The sequence below is a fragment of the Pelodiscus sinensis genome, chromosome 4, assembly GCF_052426305.1.
Source record: "Pelodiscus sinensis isolate ZL-2025 chromosome 4, ASM5242630v1, whole genome shotgun sequence".
In the NCBI taxonomy this organism is placed as follows: domain Eukaryota; kingdom Metazoa; phylum Chordata; order Testudines; family Trionychidae; genus Pelodiscus; species Pelodiscus sinensis.
Window position 1 is genome coordinate 23636039 of NC_143055.1, and position 17119 is coordinate 23653157.

The 17119-nt window shown below is 46.2% G+C and overlaps 2 protein-coding genes across 6 annotated transcripts in view; one reads left to right on the top strand and one right to left on the bottom strand.

The window, feature by feature from the left end:
- The first annotated feature begins 62 nt into the window (after positions 1 to 62).
- CFAP184 (cilia and flagella associated protein 184) lies at positions 63 to 2250 on the top strand. Its single transcript, XM_006128272.5, has 2 exons — positions 63 to 1065; positions 1433 to 2250. The coding sequence occupies exons 1-2, from the start codon at positions 124 to 126 to the stop codon at positions 1976 to 1978; spliced, it is 1488 nt and encodes a 495-aa protein (XP_006128334.3). The 5' UTR covers positions 63 to 123; the 3' UTR covers positions 1979 to 2250.
- An 11480-nt stretch (positions 2251 to 13730) lies between these two features.
- Positions 13731 to 17119, bottom strand: part of TBC1D14 (TBC1 domain family member 14) — a 114249-nt gene continuing 110860 nt past the window's right edge. For all 5 annotated transcript variants that reach the window (XM_089777799.1, XM_075930780.2, XM_089777797.1 and 2 more), the window contains one exon: positions 13731 to 14922. In XM_089777799.1, coding sequence (XP_089633925.1) covers positions 14857 to 14922 — 66 coding nt within the window. In that variant the 3' untranslated portion in view covers positions 13731 to 14856. The remainder of the gene's footprint in view (positions 14923 to 17119) is intronic.

A 17119-nucleotide genomic window follows, 5' to 3' on the forward strand; every position in this document is an offset into this window, starting at 1 on the left:
CAGCTCCTCCTATTGGCTGAAGGAGTCCGGCCTTGTCGCCTTGGCAACGGGGAAGACACGTAAACAAGGAAGCAGCGGGACTGAGACTGAGGCGCCCGAATCGCGCCGGGGCCAGCCGAGGGGATGGAGGAGGAGGGGGAGGAGGGCGCGGAGGCTCCCGCGCAGCCGGGGGAGGCCCCTGCGGAGCCGGGGGAGGCCCCTGCGGAGGCAGAGGGCCCGGGGCCCGGGGCGGAGGAGCAGGCGGCCGGAGAGGAGAGGCCGGAGGAGGCCGGGGGCGAGAGCCCCCCGGAGCATCCGGCGGCGGAAGAGGCTGCTGCGGAGGAGGAGGAGGCGGTGGGGGCGGCAGAGCCGGGGGCGGGCACGGAGCCTCCCTCCCCGGCCGCGGAGGGAGCAGCCCCCGAGGCAGAGGCGGGAGCCGCCCACGCGGCGCCCCCGAGCGCCAGCTTCGCAGAGGGCGAGGCCGAGGAGCCGCCCCCGCTGCAGGTGGGGGAGGTGCTAAGCCCCCAGGTGAGCTTCGGGGAGGGGCCGCCGGGCCTGCCCCTGCTGGAGCTGCGCAGCCCCGCCGAGGAGGAGGAGGACGAGGAGGCGGCGGCGGCAGGCAGGGAGGCGGCGGCCGCGGAGGAGCAGCGGCAGCGCGCGGAGCTGACCGAGCAGTACCGCCTCCTGCTGGCCGAGCGCGAGCGCACGCGCCAGTACAACGGGCACCTGCAGTTCAAGCTCTACGAGATCTTCCGCAAGAAGGGCGAGGAGCCGCCCCGAGCGGAGCTGGACGAGCTGGTCTCCGACAAGGAGCAGCGCTACGCCAGGTACCTGACCATGCTGGAGGAGCTGAGGAACCAGCTGGCCCAGCAGAAGGCCTGGTACCAGCTCCAGATAGACGACCTGGAGCAGCAGTGCACCGAGAAGCTGGGCAAGGTGAAGGCCGATTGGCTCGCCTTCCAGGCCTGCAAGAAGGAAGTGGCCCTCTTCACCATGGGGCGCCAGATGGGGGGCAAGGAAGCTGCTATGAAGGAGGTCGAGCAGATCCAAGCCAAGGAGCAGCGTAAAGAGAAGGAGATGAGTGAGGTGAGGACACTGCTAACAAGGGACATGTGCTGAAGTTCCTGAGCAGTGCCCATGAAATCTTCCAACGGGGCCTTAATAGCATCTCTTTAGTGTACTTCCCACTCCCATGCATATATGCACACATTTTAGATGATAAAAGCAGTTAGGCAGCTAACAATGAAGGAGTCACACACAGCAACTTTTGAAAATCTCGGCAGGTATCTAGCACCCGCTAGAAGTCAGTGGAAGATGCTTAATGGGTTAGGTCATTTATACTTAGATTTGACAAAGTGTAAAGAAGTGCAATCCCAATAGAGAGGTGGACTAGAAAAGCTAATAAATCTTTCGTGGTCTCATTTCTACCATGGTCTCATTTCTACCATTCTAGGTTCGCCTTGAAAACATCAAGTTGCAGCATAAGGTAGAAAAGCTGGAAGCAAGCCTGAAAGCACAAGAGGAGCTGGCAGAGGGGCTGCATTTGATTGACTTTGAGCAGCTGAAGATAGAGAACCAGACCTACAATGAGAAAATTGAGGAGCGCAATGAAGAGCTTCTGAAGCTCCGGAAGAAGATCACTAATACCGTACACATCCTGACTCAGCTCAAAGAAAAACTGCAGTTTGTGGAAGCTCAGAATCAAAACCAAAGGGCCCACCTAATCGAGACTGAAGCACTGGTGACCCAGAAAAGAGAGATTCTGACAAAAACAAAACAGGCTAGGGATAGTTTACGAGTGCACAACCTGAAATTGCGACAGAAGTGTGGGCTTCTCGGAAGTGAGGCACTGTTGCGGGACTTTGAGAAGAAGGTGGATGCTGCTGAGGTGCTAAGTCAGCAGCTAGAGATGCTGAAACGTCACTATGCTGGACTCACCCTTACTTGTAAAGCCATAAAGAAAAAAATCAAGGAAGCAAAATCCTTTCTATTGGAATGAGGGGTTTTAAGAGGGGAGGTTAAAGACAAAAACAAAAAATGAGAACTTAAGTTGGCTTAACTCTGAAAGTGTTTTCCATGTAAAGGCTTGATGTAAAAGGATGGAATAAGCTCAATTTCACATTAATGCACATTTTGATTCCAAGTCTTAATGTTATACTTTTCATCAGGAGACTGCCATGAAGTTATGTTTTTTTCAGTGGCTCATGAAGAAACCTAGCATATTTGCCTAATCACTGTCCTACTGATATATTTTAAACTAGATTTACCCAGCATCGGATCCTTAACTCAGTTTTTTTTGTTTTCCATTTAAATCATTGCAGAGGGGTGGGCCTGGAGATGAGGGGTTTAGTATGCAGGTTGATTACCCCACCCTTTTCTCACCATAGCAGCTTGGGATCAGGTGAGAAGCCTCTCTCCATGGCTGCTGCAGCTACAGAGAGCACAGCCAGAGGAGAGTACATGTCCTCTGGCTGGGGTAAGTCCAGGTTCATTTGTTCCTGCACTCCTGGCATTATACTTTCTCCTCATACCCTGACGAAGGAGAACGGCCAGCAATGTTCCTGTCTGAATAGGGCAGCAGGGGCTTCAGGCCCCCCTTCTCTCCCTAAAGCCATCGTCACCAACCAGTCAAGTTGATCCCGAGGGCTCAACGAGTCGATAGCGAGGTGTTTGGGCCCCCCCCCCCATTTGTTCCCACCTGTGAGAAGCCCCACTACCTACCTCCAATGAAAATGAGTGCCAGCGTCCTGCAGGGTGGACAGAAGTCCTGCAGCTGCGCGCCACTTCCGGGAGTTCTGGAAGTGTGCTGGCCGCTGTCCTCCCTCAGGTCTGTGGCGTGCCAAAACTTGCGAGGAGGGAGAGTCCCCAGAGGAGGCATGAGGGGGCTTCCCTGCGCCATGGGAGGGGGGGGGGAGTTGGCCCCGGAGGAGGCGCATGCAGGGGCTTCCCTCCTCTGCAGGGGGAGGGGAGTCCTGTGGGGAGGCTGGTGCAGGGAACTCCCTGCCCCCACTGGCACCCTGTCCCCTCTCTCCTGTTCCCCACTGGCACCCTGTCCCCTGCTGCAGAACCCTGCCCCCACCCCAGCACCGTGTCCCCTGCTCCCACTGTACCCTGACCCCTGCATTTGTTCTGCCTTTTTTTAGTGGAATATTCCACGAGGAATAAGGGGGATTCCAAAAGAAGGGGTTTTTCTAACATTTGGTCCAGTCTAGACAGGCCAAATGTTGGAAAAACGTCTTCCTACATAAGAATTGGGGGGAAAAGTGGCAGTGTAGAGTGCATAAAAGCTGGGGATAGCAAGTGATGGAGAGGAGGGCTGTGTCTAGACTGGCATGATTTTGTGCAAATACTTTTAACAGAAAAGTTTTTCCGTTACAAGTATTTGCACAAGAGAGCATCTATACTGGCATGTGCCTTTGAGCAAAAGATTTGCTTTTGTGCAAAAGCATCCGTGCTAGTGTAGACGCTCTCTTGAGCAAGAAAGTGCTGATGGCCATTTTAGCCATCGGGCTTTCTTGCACAAGTAATTAACGTGGCTGTCTACACTGGCCCTCTTGCACAAGAATACTTGCGCAAGAGGGCTTATCCCTGAGCGGGAGCGTTGGAGTATTTGCGCAAGAACCACTGATTTTGTACAGTACAAAGTCAGTGTTCTTGCGCAAATACTCGCGGACAGTGTAGACAGGCGGCAAGATTTTGCACAAAAGCGACTGCTTTTGCGCAAAATCATGCCAGTCTAGACGCACCCGAGGAGAAAAGAGAGGGCAGCGCTTCAAAGAAGGGATGGGGTCTTGGGGGGAGGGGAGGGGAGGGGTGGGGTGAGGTGGTAGATCTTTGCTTGTTCTGATATTTAAAAAGTGATCTTGGGTATAAAAAGGTTGTAGACCACTGTCCTAAAGGATGCTGGGGGAGAGAGGCGGGGAAGGAGGCTCAAGGTTGGGACAATCCTTTCTGGCGAAGGAGGATGCACTGCCCTGAGACTCCCAGCCCCCATCTCTGCGCCACTCCTGCTGGTGATTGTCTCTTTTCTCTTATATGAGAAACAATCCCATTCCAGGCACAACCAAACCATTACCGTGGCTTAAGTTATGAGAAGAAGTTGCATACTGAATTTGGTGATCCTAGCACCATTTAGGAGGAGTTTTTGAACAGACAGATACATTCACAGGCAGACAAACTCTCAAATATATAGTAGCTATGCATTTAAAACACACACACTCTCTTCTAATTGCTAATAGCATCAACTTGTGGTATAAGCAAAAAACAATGAAATACCCTATAATGGGGTGTCTGCTCCTCACTGGTCCTTTAAGAGTAAAACCCAGCCCTAGGAGAGGGCTGAGAGAGCAAAGCACCACAGCTGAGGCAGGTACTAGCTAATTAGGGCCCAGCTGAAGGGACTATAAATAAAGGCTCCTGGAGAGGAAGAGACACAGACTCACTCCTGCTCTAGCTGGGAGCAGGAAGGCATCTAGATGCCGGGGGAGGGGGGAAGGAGAGGAGAGAGAGACTGACTGGTAAAAGGCAAACAGCTGGGGAAACTCTGGCCAGGAAAGGCCCCAGGTAGCAAGGCCTGAGAGTACTAGGGATGGGGGAGGGGTGGTTGTCAAAAGTAGCAAGTCCACACTTCCTTGCCAATGATGAGTGGCTATTTCAGACTGCAGTTTGCCCTGAGATAAGGGGCTGATGAAGCTGCAGTGGGTCACTGAGGCAAGGTAGGCATAAGGAAGTGGGGGTTCCCAGAAGGGGAAAACCCCAGAGTTTGGGGCACTGTGATAGGGCAGTATCCAGAAGTGGAGAGAAAAATAGGTAATGGTGACACAGGTCAAAAGGGGGCACTCCAGGGCTGGATGAGCTAATTCCCAAGTGGCCAGCAGGAAATACCTGTAGCCCTGAGGCATGCTCCATTACATACCCTCAGACTCCAGTCCTGGCTTTGCCACTAACTCATGTTGTGGCCTTGACAATCTGTTCCTACCAACTATAAAGCAAGTGCTGACCTGCCTGTGTGTGTTGTGTTTTGAGGATTAATTTTTGTAACACTCTGAGGCTACGTCTACACTGCAGGCTTCTTGCACAAGAACTGTTTTGTGGAAGAGTTCTTGTGCAAAAGGTCTTCCACAAGAGTGTGTCCACACTGCCACGTGCTTTTGTGGAAGAGATGTGCTTTTGCACAAGAGCATCCATGGCAGTGTGGATGCTCTTGTGCAAGATAGCTCTGATGACCATTTTAGCCATAGGGCTTTCTTGCACAAGAAACCTGTTGTCTCTCTGCACTGCCCTTTTGTGGAAGAGCTCTTGCGCAAGAAGGATTAATCCTCGTGGGGAGAGGAATAACTCTTGTGCAAGAAGCCCTGTTTTCCAACGCTTTGCTGTAAATTTACTTGTGCAAGAACGCACGTGCAGTGTAGACACTGCAAGTTTTTGCACAAGAACAGCTGTTCTTGCGCAAAAAGCCTGCAGTGTAGACATAGCCTCATGAAGATATAAAGTGGTACATGTAGACTGTATTTGCAATGTATCAGCAGTCTAATTAAGAACAGAGGACAGGAGCTTCTTTTAGTATGAAAATATAGCAGTTGTATCTTATTTGCACAGTACCCTGTACAGGTGTTTGACTAACGTAGTTATCCTCAAGGTACGGTTGATGAAGCACTGGTGCTCTGGAGCATCTTCCCTATTTGTTCACAGAATTAAAGCCCCAAGCCTCACGGCTGGATCCAGCTCATGGGAGGAGTAAGTGGCTCTATGTGCTGCTGCTCCCTCTCACCCCAGCCCCCTCCAGCTAGGGGAACACCAGCACACAGATGCACTGTCTAGAGGCTTTCCCCACTACTCCCATTAGGTAGAATCATGGCCAATGGGACCAGCGCCCAGGAGTGGTAGGGAGCACAAAGCCCCCATATTGCTGATGCCCAGACCCCTGCATCCCCATTTCCCTCATGTACCCCTCCCCCCAAGACCCTGTACTCCTAGCCAGCTCCTGCACTATTCCTTCCCTCCTGGCCAGACATTCTACCCACAAGGCCACCCCTACAGCCTCCCTCCTAGTCAGACTCCCAAACACTCACCCCCTCCTGTATCCCCATCCCTGTGCCACTCACTGGCAACCTTAACTCCTAAGTTTTGGCCTCATCCCAGATCTTAGGGAGGGGTTACAAAATCTACCAACCCTGAGATCTCAGAGTTAATCTGGCCAGGGGAGCCCTGAACCTTGGTCCTCTCTGCCCTTTTTCTTGCCTACTCCCCTCCCGCCCCATGGGGCTGGAGCAGCAGGGGAATGAGGTCTCTCAGTTGAGGGCCATATCAGTGAGGGTTCAGGGTAGGAATATAGAAGAGTAGTCCATTAGTCATTTACCGATAAGCTTAGGTTTATTGGATAGTTGAGTCGACTACTTAAGCAGCCCTTGTCCGCAGGGTGTCCCAGTGGGGAGTTGGAACCCCTGTGGACAGGAGCTGCTGAGGCTTCCTGGGACTCTCCATGGACAGGGGCTGCTGGACCTGGCACAAGATGGGAGCGAGCAAGTCCTGTTCAGTCCTAGCTCATGCTGGGTCCAGGAGCTACCCCCACTCCAGCTCTGCAATTTAAATGTAGTAGAAGCTGGGCTGTCTGCATGCCCAGATCTTACTACATTGAAACTGAAGAGCTGCAGCGAGAGTAGCTCCTCCTGCGTGCCTCCCTTATTGACCACTACACGATTACTCAGTTACTGCTGCTTAACATCCTTAGTTAATTTTTTTTTGGGGGGGGGGGTAGGAGAGGGTTGCTGCCTCTCAGTTGTGTGGCCCTTGACTGATTTTTTTCTGTGGATCAGTGGCCCCTAACCACCAAAAAGTTCCCCATCCTTGCCACAAAGACATTACTTTAAAAGTTACATTTGGTAAACTAACATTAAGTTAAAGTGCTTAATCTGGTTATTTTGCTTTAGATTAAGATTTACTTTCTTATCAGTTATATACACCCCCTTATGTTAGAGCTGCATATTTAAGTTTTTATGCTCCAGTAGCCTAATATGAAAAACTTATTTAAGGTGTTCAGAGATAATCCAAGAGGAGATATGAGCCCTTAGCTATCATCTTTGAAAAGTCATGGAAGTCAAAAAATTCTAGAAGACTGGAAAGGGGCAAATATAGTACCTATCTTTAAAAAGGGAAATGAGAACCACCCAGGAAACTGCAGACCAGTCAGCTTAACTTCTTGTGCCAGGAAAGATAATGGAGTAAATAATTAAGGAATTCATCTGTGAACATCTGGAAGTTAAGGTGATAGATAACAGCCATCTTTCTTTGATAGGATAACAATTCTTGCGGATAAGGGGGAAGCAGAGAACATGATATACCTGAACTTTAGTAAAGCATTGATACAATCCTGCATGACCTTATCAATAAATTAAGGAAATACAACCTAGATGGGGCTGTTACAAGGTGAATGTATAACTCAGCCAAATAGATTAGCTCTTCACCAGCTAAAATTGTAAGTGAAGAGAGATGTTCTGTTGTGCAGTCAAGCAGCCATTTAGTTTCTAACTCAACAGTTCTAGTAAAAATGAAGACATAAGAAATGGACTCCCCGTAATCAATGTTCCCTCTAATCTTTTCCATCCATGTGCAGAATAAATTGTACAGCACCACTAACAAAAACACAAAACCTAATTACAGGTGTATTGCTAATCAGCTAGGAGGTTTTGAATTTCTCCTAAGTAGTCACACAAGCCCATAGCTTACAGGGAACACTGTATTTCTGTTACACTCTTACTTCAGCCTCTGTATGATGATCAAGTTCCAGTTTTCTCTCCACTATAGAATTTATGAAGTTGTACTTACTCTCCTGCTACTCCAGAGAGACAATATTCCTACTTTCTGGAGTATATTCCAAGCCCTACAAGGGTGGCTGGATTTCCTTTAAATAGTCATCTTACACATTGTTTCTTTTGCCTGAACTCTAAGTAAAGAAAAGCGTCACAAATAATTTTCTTTAAGGACTATTAAGCAGCAACATTTTTCACTGTCAGGTACATTTGGCCAAGGGAGAAGAGGCTAGTATGCAGGGGGGGAAAAGGCTGGGATTACTCAGAAGCTCCAATGGGTTAGGGTTTGTCAGATTAAGAATTTAGGGAGTAAGTGCACTCTGCAGTTGTTAAAAACAAAAGCTTATACTGCCTCCTTGGGAATTTCTTTTCTTATTGGCTGTGTCTAGACTTGCGCAAAACTTTTGCACGAAAGGGCCAGTGCAGACAGCTGAGATTTGTTTTCCTCAAAAAAAGCCCCGATCGCGAAAATGGCAATTGGGGCTTTTTTGTGCGAAAGCACGTCTACATTGGCACGGACGCTTTTCCACAAAAAGTGCTTTTGCGGAAAAGTGTCCGTGCCAATCTAGACGCTCTTTTCTGAAAATGCTTTTAACAGAAAACTTTTCCGTTAAAAGCATTTCCAGAAAATCATGCCAGTCTAGACGTAGCCATTGTGTACCAATGTTGGAAGACAAACAATTACCACTCTGGGCTTCTAAAGCCTGCCCTCGTGAGGAAATTGATTACAATGTGTAACATGAGACTCACCAGATCCATGGGCCCTTTAATGCTGGCGTCAGCACTCTATGGGTCACTAGGGAGCCAGATATGGATCTTCTGGAGCCGCAACTCAGTGATCCCTCCCGTCCCCCGCCACTTCCCTTGCACTGGCACTACAGCCTTACACCCCGCCAAGATTGGTGCACCAGTGCTGGCTTCCTGCAGGGAGAGGCAGGGGAGAAAACCCCAAGCTTCCCTGCCAGATCTGTGTACTGTGCCATTTTCCTTCCCACAGCATGCAGCGAACAGGCTGAGTAAAAAAATGGCTCCATGCGCTGCCTTTTCTTCCCCTGCAAATCTGTCCTGGAGACATCCTTCTGGCAAATTGGAGCAGCAGGAGGCCATGTTACATTGTGCCTGGGACGTGGCATGAAAACAAGTGCCCCGCACTCCCTCATGCCCAGACCCCACCCCCTCACTCACCCATCCGGGCCAGCTCCTGCACCTTACCTTCTACCTAGACCTCACCCCTCCTACACTCCATCCTCTGCCCAGATCCTGCACCTTCATCCCACTCACTGTCAGCCCTATCCTGAACCTTTAACCCCTCATTTTTGGCCCTACCCCAGAGCCTAGAAGGCCCACAAAGTCTAACCCTGGAACCTCGAGTAAATCTGGCCTGAAGCCTTGAACCTTAGTCCTCCCTGCCTCCCCCGCCACTGGAGCACCAGGAGAGTGAGGTGTTTCAGTTTCAGTTGGGGGCCACATCAGGGAGGCATTTTATTGGGGTTTTTTTGCTTCTCACTGGTGTGGCCCCGACCCAAAAAAGGTTCCCCCCACCCGCCATAAATAAAGACAGTGTTGAAACCTTTTGGCTACATCTACACTGGCCCCTTTTCCGGAAGGGGCATGTTAATTTCAACTATCGTAGTAGGGAAATCCGCGGGGGATTTAAATATCCCCCGCGGCATTTAAATAAAAATGTCCGCCGCTTTTTTCCGGCTTTTGGAAAAGCCGGAAAAAAGCGGCAGACATTTTTATTTAAATGCCGCGGGGGACATTTTTATTTAAATGCCGCCCGCGGATTTCCCTACTACGATAGTTGAAATTAACATGCCCCTTCCGGAAAAGGGGCCAGTGTAGACGAGCCCTTTGTGTTGGACATAATATTTTACTTTATTTATAAATGAAGCCTGGCCAACAAGCCCCCAAATGGGGCCCAGCACCCATCTGGCTGCAGCATCATAGCACTCCTGCACCCCATACACCTTGAGCCTATCGTACACCTGAACCCCCTGCACTGAGCCCCTCATACTGCCACATACTCAGTCCCCTATCATAACACTCCTGCATGCCACACACCCCAACTTCATGCCGAGTCCATCATACACCCAAATCCCCTGCCTTGAGCCCCTCAAACCCCAACCCAGACTCCTTTCCCCCACATCCCCAGCCCCCTGCCATAATATTGACAAAAGAGAGCCTGAAGTTGGATTTGACCTTCAAAGAAATGTGTGAAAAGATGCAGCAGCAGAAGGCCCATTAAATAACATCTGAGTACAATGTTTAATTTACGGCATTAATTTGTTGTATATTTTCCATCATACAAATGGGCATTCTTATATGGCTTTTTGTTGACCATTTGGTTTGAAAAGGTTGCCAACCTGATTTAATCCTTTCTTAGAGGTAGGGAACTCCTACCATCTGAGGAGATATTAATAAATCTGGGAGTTTTCATCTTGAAAGATGACTAATGGGGAATATGATAGGCATCTATAAAATTATGACTAGTGTGGAGAAAGTGAATAAAGAAACATTTTTTACTTGTTTCTATAACACAATAACTAGGTAGCAGATTTAAGCAAACAAAAGACCGTATTTCTTCACACAATGCTCCATCAACCTTTGGAACTCCTTGCCAGAGGAAATGAAGACCAGGACTTTAACAATGTTAAAAAAGGAACTAGATAAATTCATGGAGGACAGGCTATTAGCCAGGATGGGCAGGAATGGTGTCCCTAGCCTCTGTTTGTCAGAAGCTGGGAATTACCTGTTCTGTTGATTCCCTGTGGGGCACCTGGCATTGGCCACTGACAGAAAACAGGATACTGAGCTTTGGGTTTGACCCACTATAGCTGTTTTTATTCAATAGGGCACTATACTGGAACTGTTAAACATGATAGAATATGCTAGTTGAAAAAAGGGAAAATTTTATTCTAAATATTTTCCAGCAGACTGGGATTATATCAGTATGAAGAGGGAAGGAAAAATAAACACTGTTTAAAAATACATTATGAAATTGTAGTATATGCAAAATTGGGGTTCCTGTTTCATTCAGTGTATGGAGTCATGAGAAGGAAATGATTCCTTGTCAACAGGCTGGGTATTGCATATAAACTCAGGAATTTTGGCCCGGATTTCACTGTAATTGACTCCACATGAACTAGATAAATGTACATGACTTTATTTAATAAAACCATATTTACAGTTCAAAAAAGTTCCAGTGTGATACACTTACCTGAACAAAAAAATGTAATACCCATACATAAAAACAAACATATAGAGGGAGTGTATCAATAGTTCTTTACATATTGTTCTAGTATTTAAAACATTCAAAAATAGAAGCCATTATAAAGTACCTTTCAAAATGAAATTCTTTATTAAATAATACATTTTGACTATTACTGATTGAAGTAATTTGTTTTACTGTAAAGTGCAGGTTGCACAAAATATTAAGCCTGGTTGCAGTCTTCCTAGTTTCTCTTAGTTGCCACATGTAATGTGGAAGTTGCAGACTTCTAAATTATTGCAGCATTTTCATTTTTTTAAACCCATGGGAGAAAAGAACAGCTTCTGTTTTGATGGTAACATGCTGAAATAAGGGGACTCAATGCATCATGGTACACATATCCTTGAATACCTGAACAATAAAGTCAAGTTGACAAAATTTGGTATGCAATTCCCTGAATGTAATTACGAAAACCTCTCTTAATTAAGAGATTTGGTATGCTGTCAAACTTAAAAAGCTATAGTGGCAAATAATCCTATTCCATTATTACACATCTCAACAGCCTTATCAAAATTCAAGCATATTTTCAAATCAAGTATACTGAAAAGTTGAAACAACTGCATCTTTAGGCAAGTGAAAATTTTTCCCAGATACAGGTTTTCTTTTTAAAACTGTGCAAAGCCCCTTATTGTATTGCTTTTCTCCATTAAAGAACATATCTTTACATACACAAAGAAATCAATTAGAAAATATATACATCTAAGAACGAAAAAAATCAGAACAATTTCATCTGCAAGTAACAAACAGTGCACACGTGTAGCAGCAGGCCTTTTTCACAACCAAGTCCATTTACAGTATTAACATTAGTCATTTTTGTTAGATGGGGAGCAAAAGGAGACCAGATTGGGGATGGCTGTTAAATATCCTGTGACTAAACAATGCATTCCAATAAGGAAGGTGAACCACGTTCTGGATACTTGGTTAAAAGGACCTACAAATTAAGTTGCAATGACGATTAATTTACAATTTCAAAGCCAGCTACATCTAACTCAGTGAGGGGCAACTGGGGCTAGTGAGTGGGCTGCATGAGTGACCCTCCATCTCAGTGGGCTGCAAGATTGTCATAATCAAGGTAGTCTTTCAGGACAGGGTAGTTTTGCTAAATGCTTGCGTACCTAGAATTTGCGGGTGTGCTGACTAAGCCAGAGCAGCACTTTTGCTGGATGCGGAGGAAGCTCACAGCTCTCACAATGCTGCGTGCAATCAGCATGCACCTCACTTCACATGCCCGTGTGTGTCACTTTTGTATTACCAGTAGGCAAAAAACTACATGGATGAAAACCAGCAGAATCTGGCAAGCCTGTGCCTGGGCAAGAGTAAACAAACTGTCTCGTGGGCTATACATAGAACCCTGATGGACTGCAGGTTGCCCACCACTGATCTACCTGGATGTATACTGGAGATAAAGTTGATCTACATAAATATGTAATGTATAGTACATACAAGTATAGTGCAAATGTTCTGGATTTTAGGCCTCAATACACCTTAACTAGAAGGCATATTTGTGATATTAAAAAGATAATGTAGATCAAAAGGTACTGACCTTCCAACTTTCTATTGCACTTCATTGCATCTACAATGTCAGTACCACTCAATGAAGGGACCAAAGCTTAGCAATTTTTGCCGTGAAAATGGAAATAATGCCACCCTGATGCCTGGATATTTTACTTTAACAAGAATTTTACTATGCTGCTAGTTACTGAAGAAATTAATAGCCAGCACAAAAAAATAAGCTAAGTAGCTAAATATGGTAGATATATGAAGTGAGAAAGGGGAAGAGAGGCCAAAGAGGTAACAGATTTGCAAGCTGCATTTGTATTACATACTCTGACATGATAGAGTCCTGAAGCACTTATTTGGAAAAAATGGTTGCATTTTAGTCTTTTTAAAAGATTACAGACAAAATACCACTCAAAGAAAATATATTACTGTACTAATGGGTAGTATTTTGCATGTATCCTTTAGTCATTTTACGTTATACACTATACACCATTGGAATTCAAGAGTGTGTAAGTATACTTCCACTTTTAATCCAGTTGTTTTCTCACCTTTGCTTTTTTCAGACAACATCAGAGCAGACAGCATAAAGACAGACTAAAGAGTGATAGTGAACCTAAATAAAGCTAGAGAGGATTCAGAAATTCCCATTTACAGCTATCGAATACATATTGCTTCAGTTATTTTCCCTTTTCAGTGTTGAAATTCATATTATTTATAAAGCATTCTATGCCACATAGCTTTTTGTATAGTGTACAATGTAAACTCACAGACACGATTTACTATCCAGGGGTACGTCTAGACTACATGCCTCTGTCGCCAGAGGCATGTAGATTAGGCTACCAGACATAGGAAAATGAAGTGGCGATTTAAATAATCGCCGCTTCATTTAAATTTACATGGCTGCCGCGCTGAGCCGACAAACAGCTGATCAGCTGTTTGTCGGCTCAGCGCGATAGTCTGGACGCGCGGGTGTCGACATCAAAGGTATTTGTCGACCACCCAGGTATGCCTCCTGGGATGAGGTATACCTGGGTGGTCGACAAATACCTTTGATGTCGACACCCGCGCGTCCAGACTATCGCGCTGAGCCGACAAACAGCTGATCAGCTGTTTGTCGGCTCAGCGCGGCAGCCATGTAAATTTAAATGAAGCGGCGATTATTTAAATCGCCGCTTCATTTTCCTATGTCTGGTAGCCTAATCTACATACCTCTGGCGACAGAGGCATGTAGTCTAGACGTACCCTAATATTCAGCTGATGAAGGCAGAGAAAAATTTTAGCTGAATAATGGAAATAATCTGCAGTTTGCCATCTGCGTAACTTGCTCAAGTGTAGTATCATGTGGCATAGGCTGGTCTTAAAACACCATTATTTAAAAAAAACAAAAACACAACAACCCTAGCTCAATGAATGAATTTTACTTGTCCCTTTAGTGAATTACTTTCCCCCCCACCCCCCATACACACTTTCCCCAGCCAACTTCACTTGGTAATGATCATTTACTAGCATCTTACCTCTGTTCAACAGGAGCATGAGTGTGCTCCAATGGGAAAAAATTCTATAGTAATAGCACTAACCTTGGAAAGCTTATTATCCAGTGGGATTAATGTGGCACTTTCCCAATGCATCCACATTGGGAAACACCATTGCAAGGCAGGTTGAAAATTGACTCTGCTGCTCTTCTGGTAGCCTGACTCTTCTTCCTTAGTTTTTAAATGTATTTTCTACTTATCATGGTGTTTTTGTTTGGTCTTTGTTTGCAGTTAATGGGATGGAATGTAGTAATATTTTAATTTCTTTGGTAAATGAGGCTTACGGCTTTTAAAAATAGGAGACATTTCTAAAGAACTGGTCCTCACTTCACCTAACTATAAACTCCAGCACCAGTTACAGAACAGGATCTTCAAATCCACCTACTTTTATGCATGTGTATTCTTGTGGTTAAGAATCAAACTGGGGAGTAGGTTTCAAAGCAACCCACACTGTTACCAATTACCAGTATTTAAAAATACTTATATACTGAAATAAAAAAGACAAACTTAAAATTGCCTGGTTTCATTATCTTCATTAAAAGTGCAGAATGTATAATGATGTCCACACCAAACAAACAGTCATTCTAGTAAGTGTTTTAAGGTTACGCCTCGGTTTCATTACTTAAAAAGTTGTTTAAGGCCAATTCCAGTACTGAACAAAACTCAAAACACACTTATTTGCAATCTGTGTACTGAGTTCAGCTTGACAAACATCTGTCACTTTGGATTCTTTTCCCTTGGGTGTCAATTTGAGGCAACTACAGTTTCAGCGTTTGAGTGAAGGGCTTCCTCTTTCCACTTCCCGGTTGTCTTTTTGCAGTGCAGCCAGTACCTAGATATTCCAAAAAGGGAATTGGGAAAGACTCAATGAAATTAAAAATATACTTTCACACGTTTGGTTACAGAGCACCAGCAACCTATTGCATGTTCAGTTACCTCAAACCAAGAATATGTATAGAAATGATTTTCAAAAAGTTTCCAACTTTGAAAGAATCCTTGCATTTAATGGGAGTGCTAAAATATAGCTAATATTACAAGATTTTTGGGGCACTCTGTCACTTACCTGTCCTTTTGACAAGAAACAAAAATCTAAGTTGGGAAGGACCACATGCACCACAAAGCCTAAGGGTTAAGGTTCTCCACTCTGCCATGCCTATCATTGAACATATTCTTCTGCCTATGAAAAAAACTGATTTTAATTGCTGAGACTGTAGTGAATAAATGTTACATTATGAATGTGACCGTGATAGCAATAACTATCAGAAGAATTGAGGTACAGGCAGTCCCCGACTTACGCGGATCCGACTTATGTCGGATCCGCACTTACAAACGGGGCTTTTCTCGCCCCGGAGCTCACGGGCGGCGGGTCGCCACCCGTGTCCTCCGGGGCGAGAAAAGCTACTCCCGGTCTCCCTGGTCTGTTGGGGGGGTCCAGCAAAGCCGCTGGACCCCCCCCCCCCAGGCAGACCAGGGACACCCAAGCAAAGCCGCCCAGGCGGCGGGAGTCCCGCTGCCTGGGCGGCTTTGCTTGTTTGCCCCGAGCAAAGCCGCCCAGGCAGCGGGACTCCCGCCGCCTGGGCAGCTTTGCTCCTGTTCCCCTGGTCTGCTGGGGGGGTCCAGCAAAGCCACTGGACCCCCCCAGCAGACTAGGGACACCCGAGCAAAGCCGCCACCTCCAGCCTTGGAGCATGCCCCCAGCGGGTGAATCAGGACGCCTGGGACAGAGCAGCTGGGTTGCTGCTGGGTTGCTCCAGTAGCGCCGAGGAGCCGCGCTACTGGAGCACCCCAGCAGCACCCCAGCTGCTCTGCCCCAGGAGTCCCCAAGTCAGCTGCTGCTGAAACTGTCCAGCGGCTGACTACAGGAAGCCCGAGGCAGAGTTGCTCTGCCCCAGGCTTCCTGGAATCAGCCGCTGATCAGTTTCAGCAGCAGCTGACTTGGGGACGCCTGGGTTTCTTAAGTTGAATCTGTATGTAAGTCAGAACTGGCATCCAGATTCAGCCGCGGTTGAAACTGATCAGTTTCAGCAGCGGCTGACGCCAGTTCCGACTTACATACAGATTCAACTTAAGAACAAACCTACAGTCCCTATCTTGTACGTAACCCGGGGACTGCCTGTACTGGGTTTCAAATGGAGATCTCAAGCTAAACAGTTCCGTACCATTTGTCTAAATCAAAGCACTTAACGTTTTTATGCCTGTTAGCCTAGACACTTAAAACAAACATTTGCTGAATTATACAATTATTTGTAGTTTGCTCTAGGGGTTAGCTAAGGTGGTCTCTACATTTTTTCACTTCAGCACTCGAAAGAAAGAAAGAAAGTTACTGGTAAGTAGCTTCTTTCTCTGCAGAGAACAGAAAGCCAAACTTGCTTTGCCATATTTGACCAGTATTTGGCTGTGTTTCTGACCAGGGATCCTGGTTTTCAGTGATAAAACAACAAAATAATCTGATTTTAAAAAGACTCATGCAAATTGCTGTACCACAATTAATATGATATGCAGAACTTTAGTTATCAATCGAACACAATGTTTTATTGATAGATTTAACATTTTTAAGCAAGTTTGAAGCCTACCAAACATGACTGATCATGGCATAGTGTCAATCATCATAAAATTAAATTAACAGAATAATCGAGTCTCAGGGCCTTATTTCTTTACAGTTGTTGATGGCCCTGATGTTTTAGCCTCTCATTTCTGTTTCTATTCATTCAGTTTACATTTAGAGTTTTTCAAGTATTCCTCAATTTTCTGTCTTTTAATGTAATCTATAGCCCTGTGACACACAGTTCAAAAATGGTTACTCACTTTGTTTTTCAACACGTTCATGTTGATTCCAGTTAGGTGTGTTAGCACTGCATGCAGTGTCTAAGTTTTTCTTCTAGCACCACCCATCGGATTGGTTATGGAAGCCCCTGAAGTAGTTCCTTGATGGGGCTCAATATATGATCCTACCGACCAAGTACTTCCTCAGTTCCTTCTTGCCAGCTACTCTGACACAGGGCAATGGTCTTCAACACAGTGCCCGCAGG

Excerpts from the sequence above, each read along its gene's own strand:
- CFAP184 (XM_006128272.5), top strand. The coding sequence starts at position 124 with ATGGAGGAGGAGGGGGAGGAGGGCGCGGAGGCTCCCGCGCAGCCGGGG. Across the intron at positions 1,066-1,432 it reads AAGAGAAGGAGATGAGTGAG|GTTCGCCTTGAAAACATCAA; the intron begins GTGAGGACACTG and ends CTACCATTCTAG.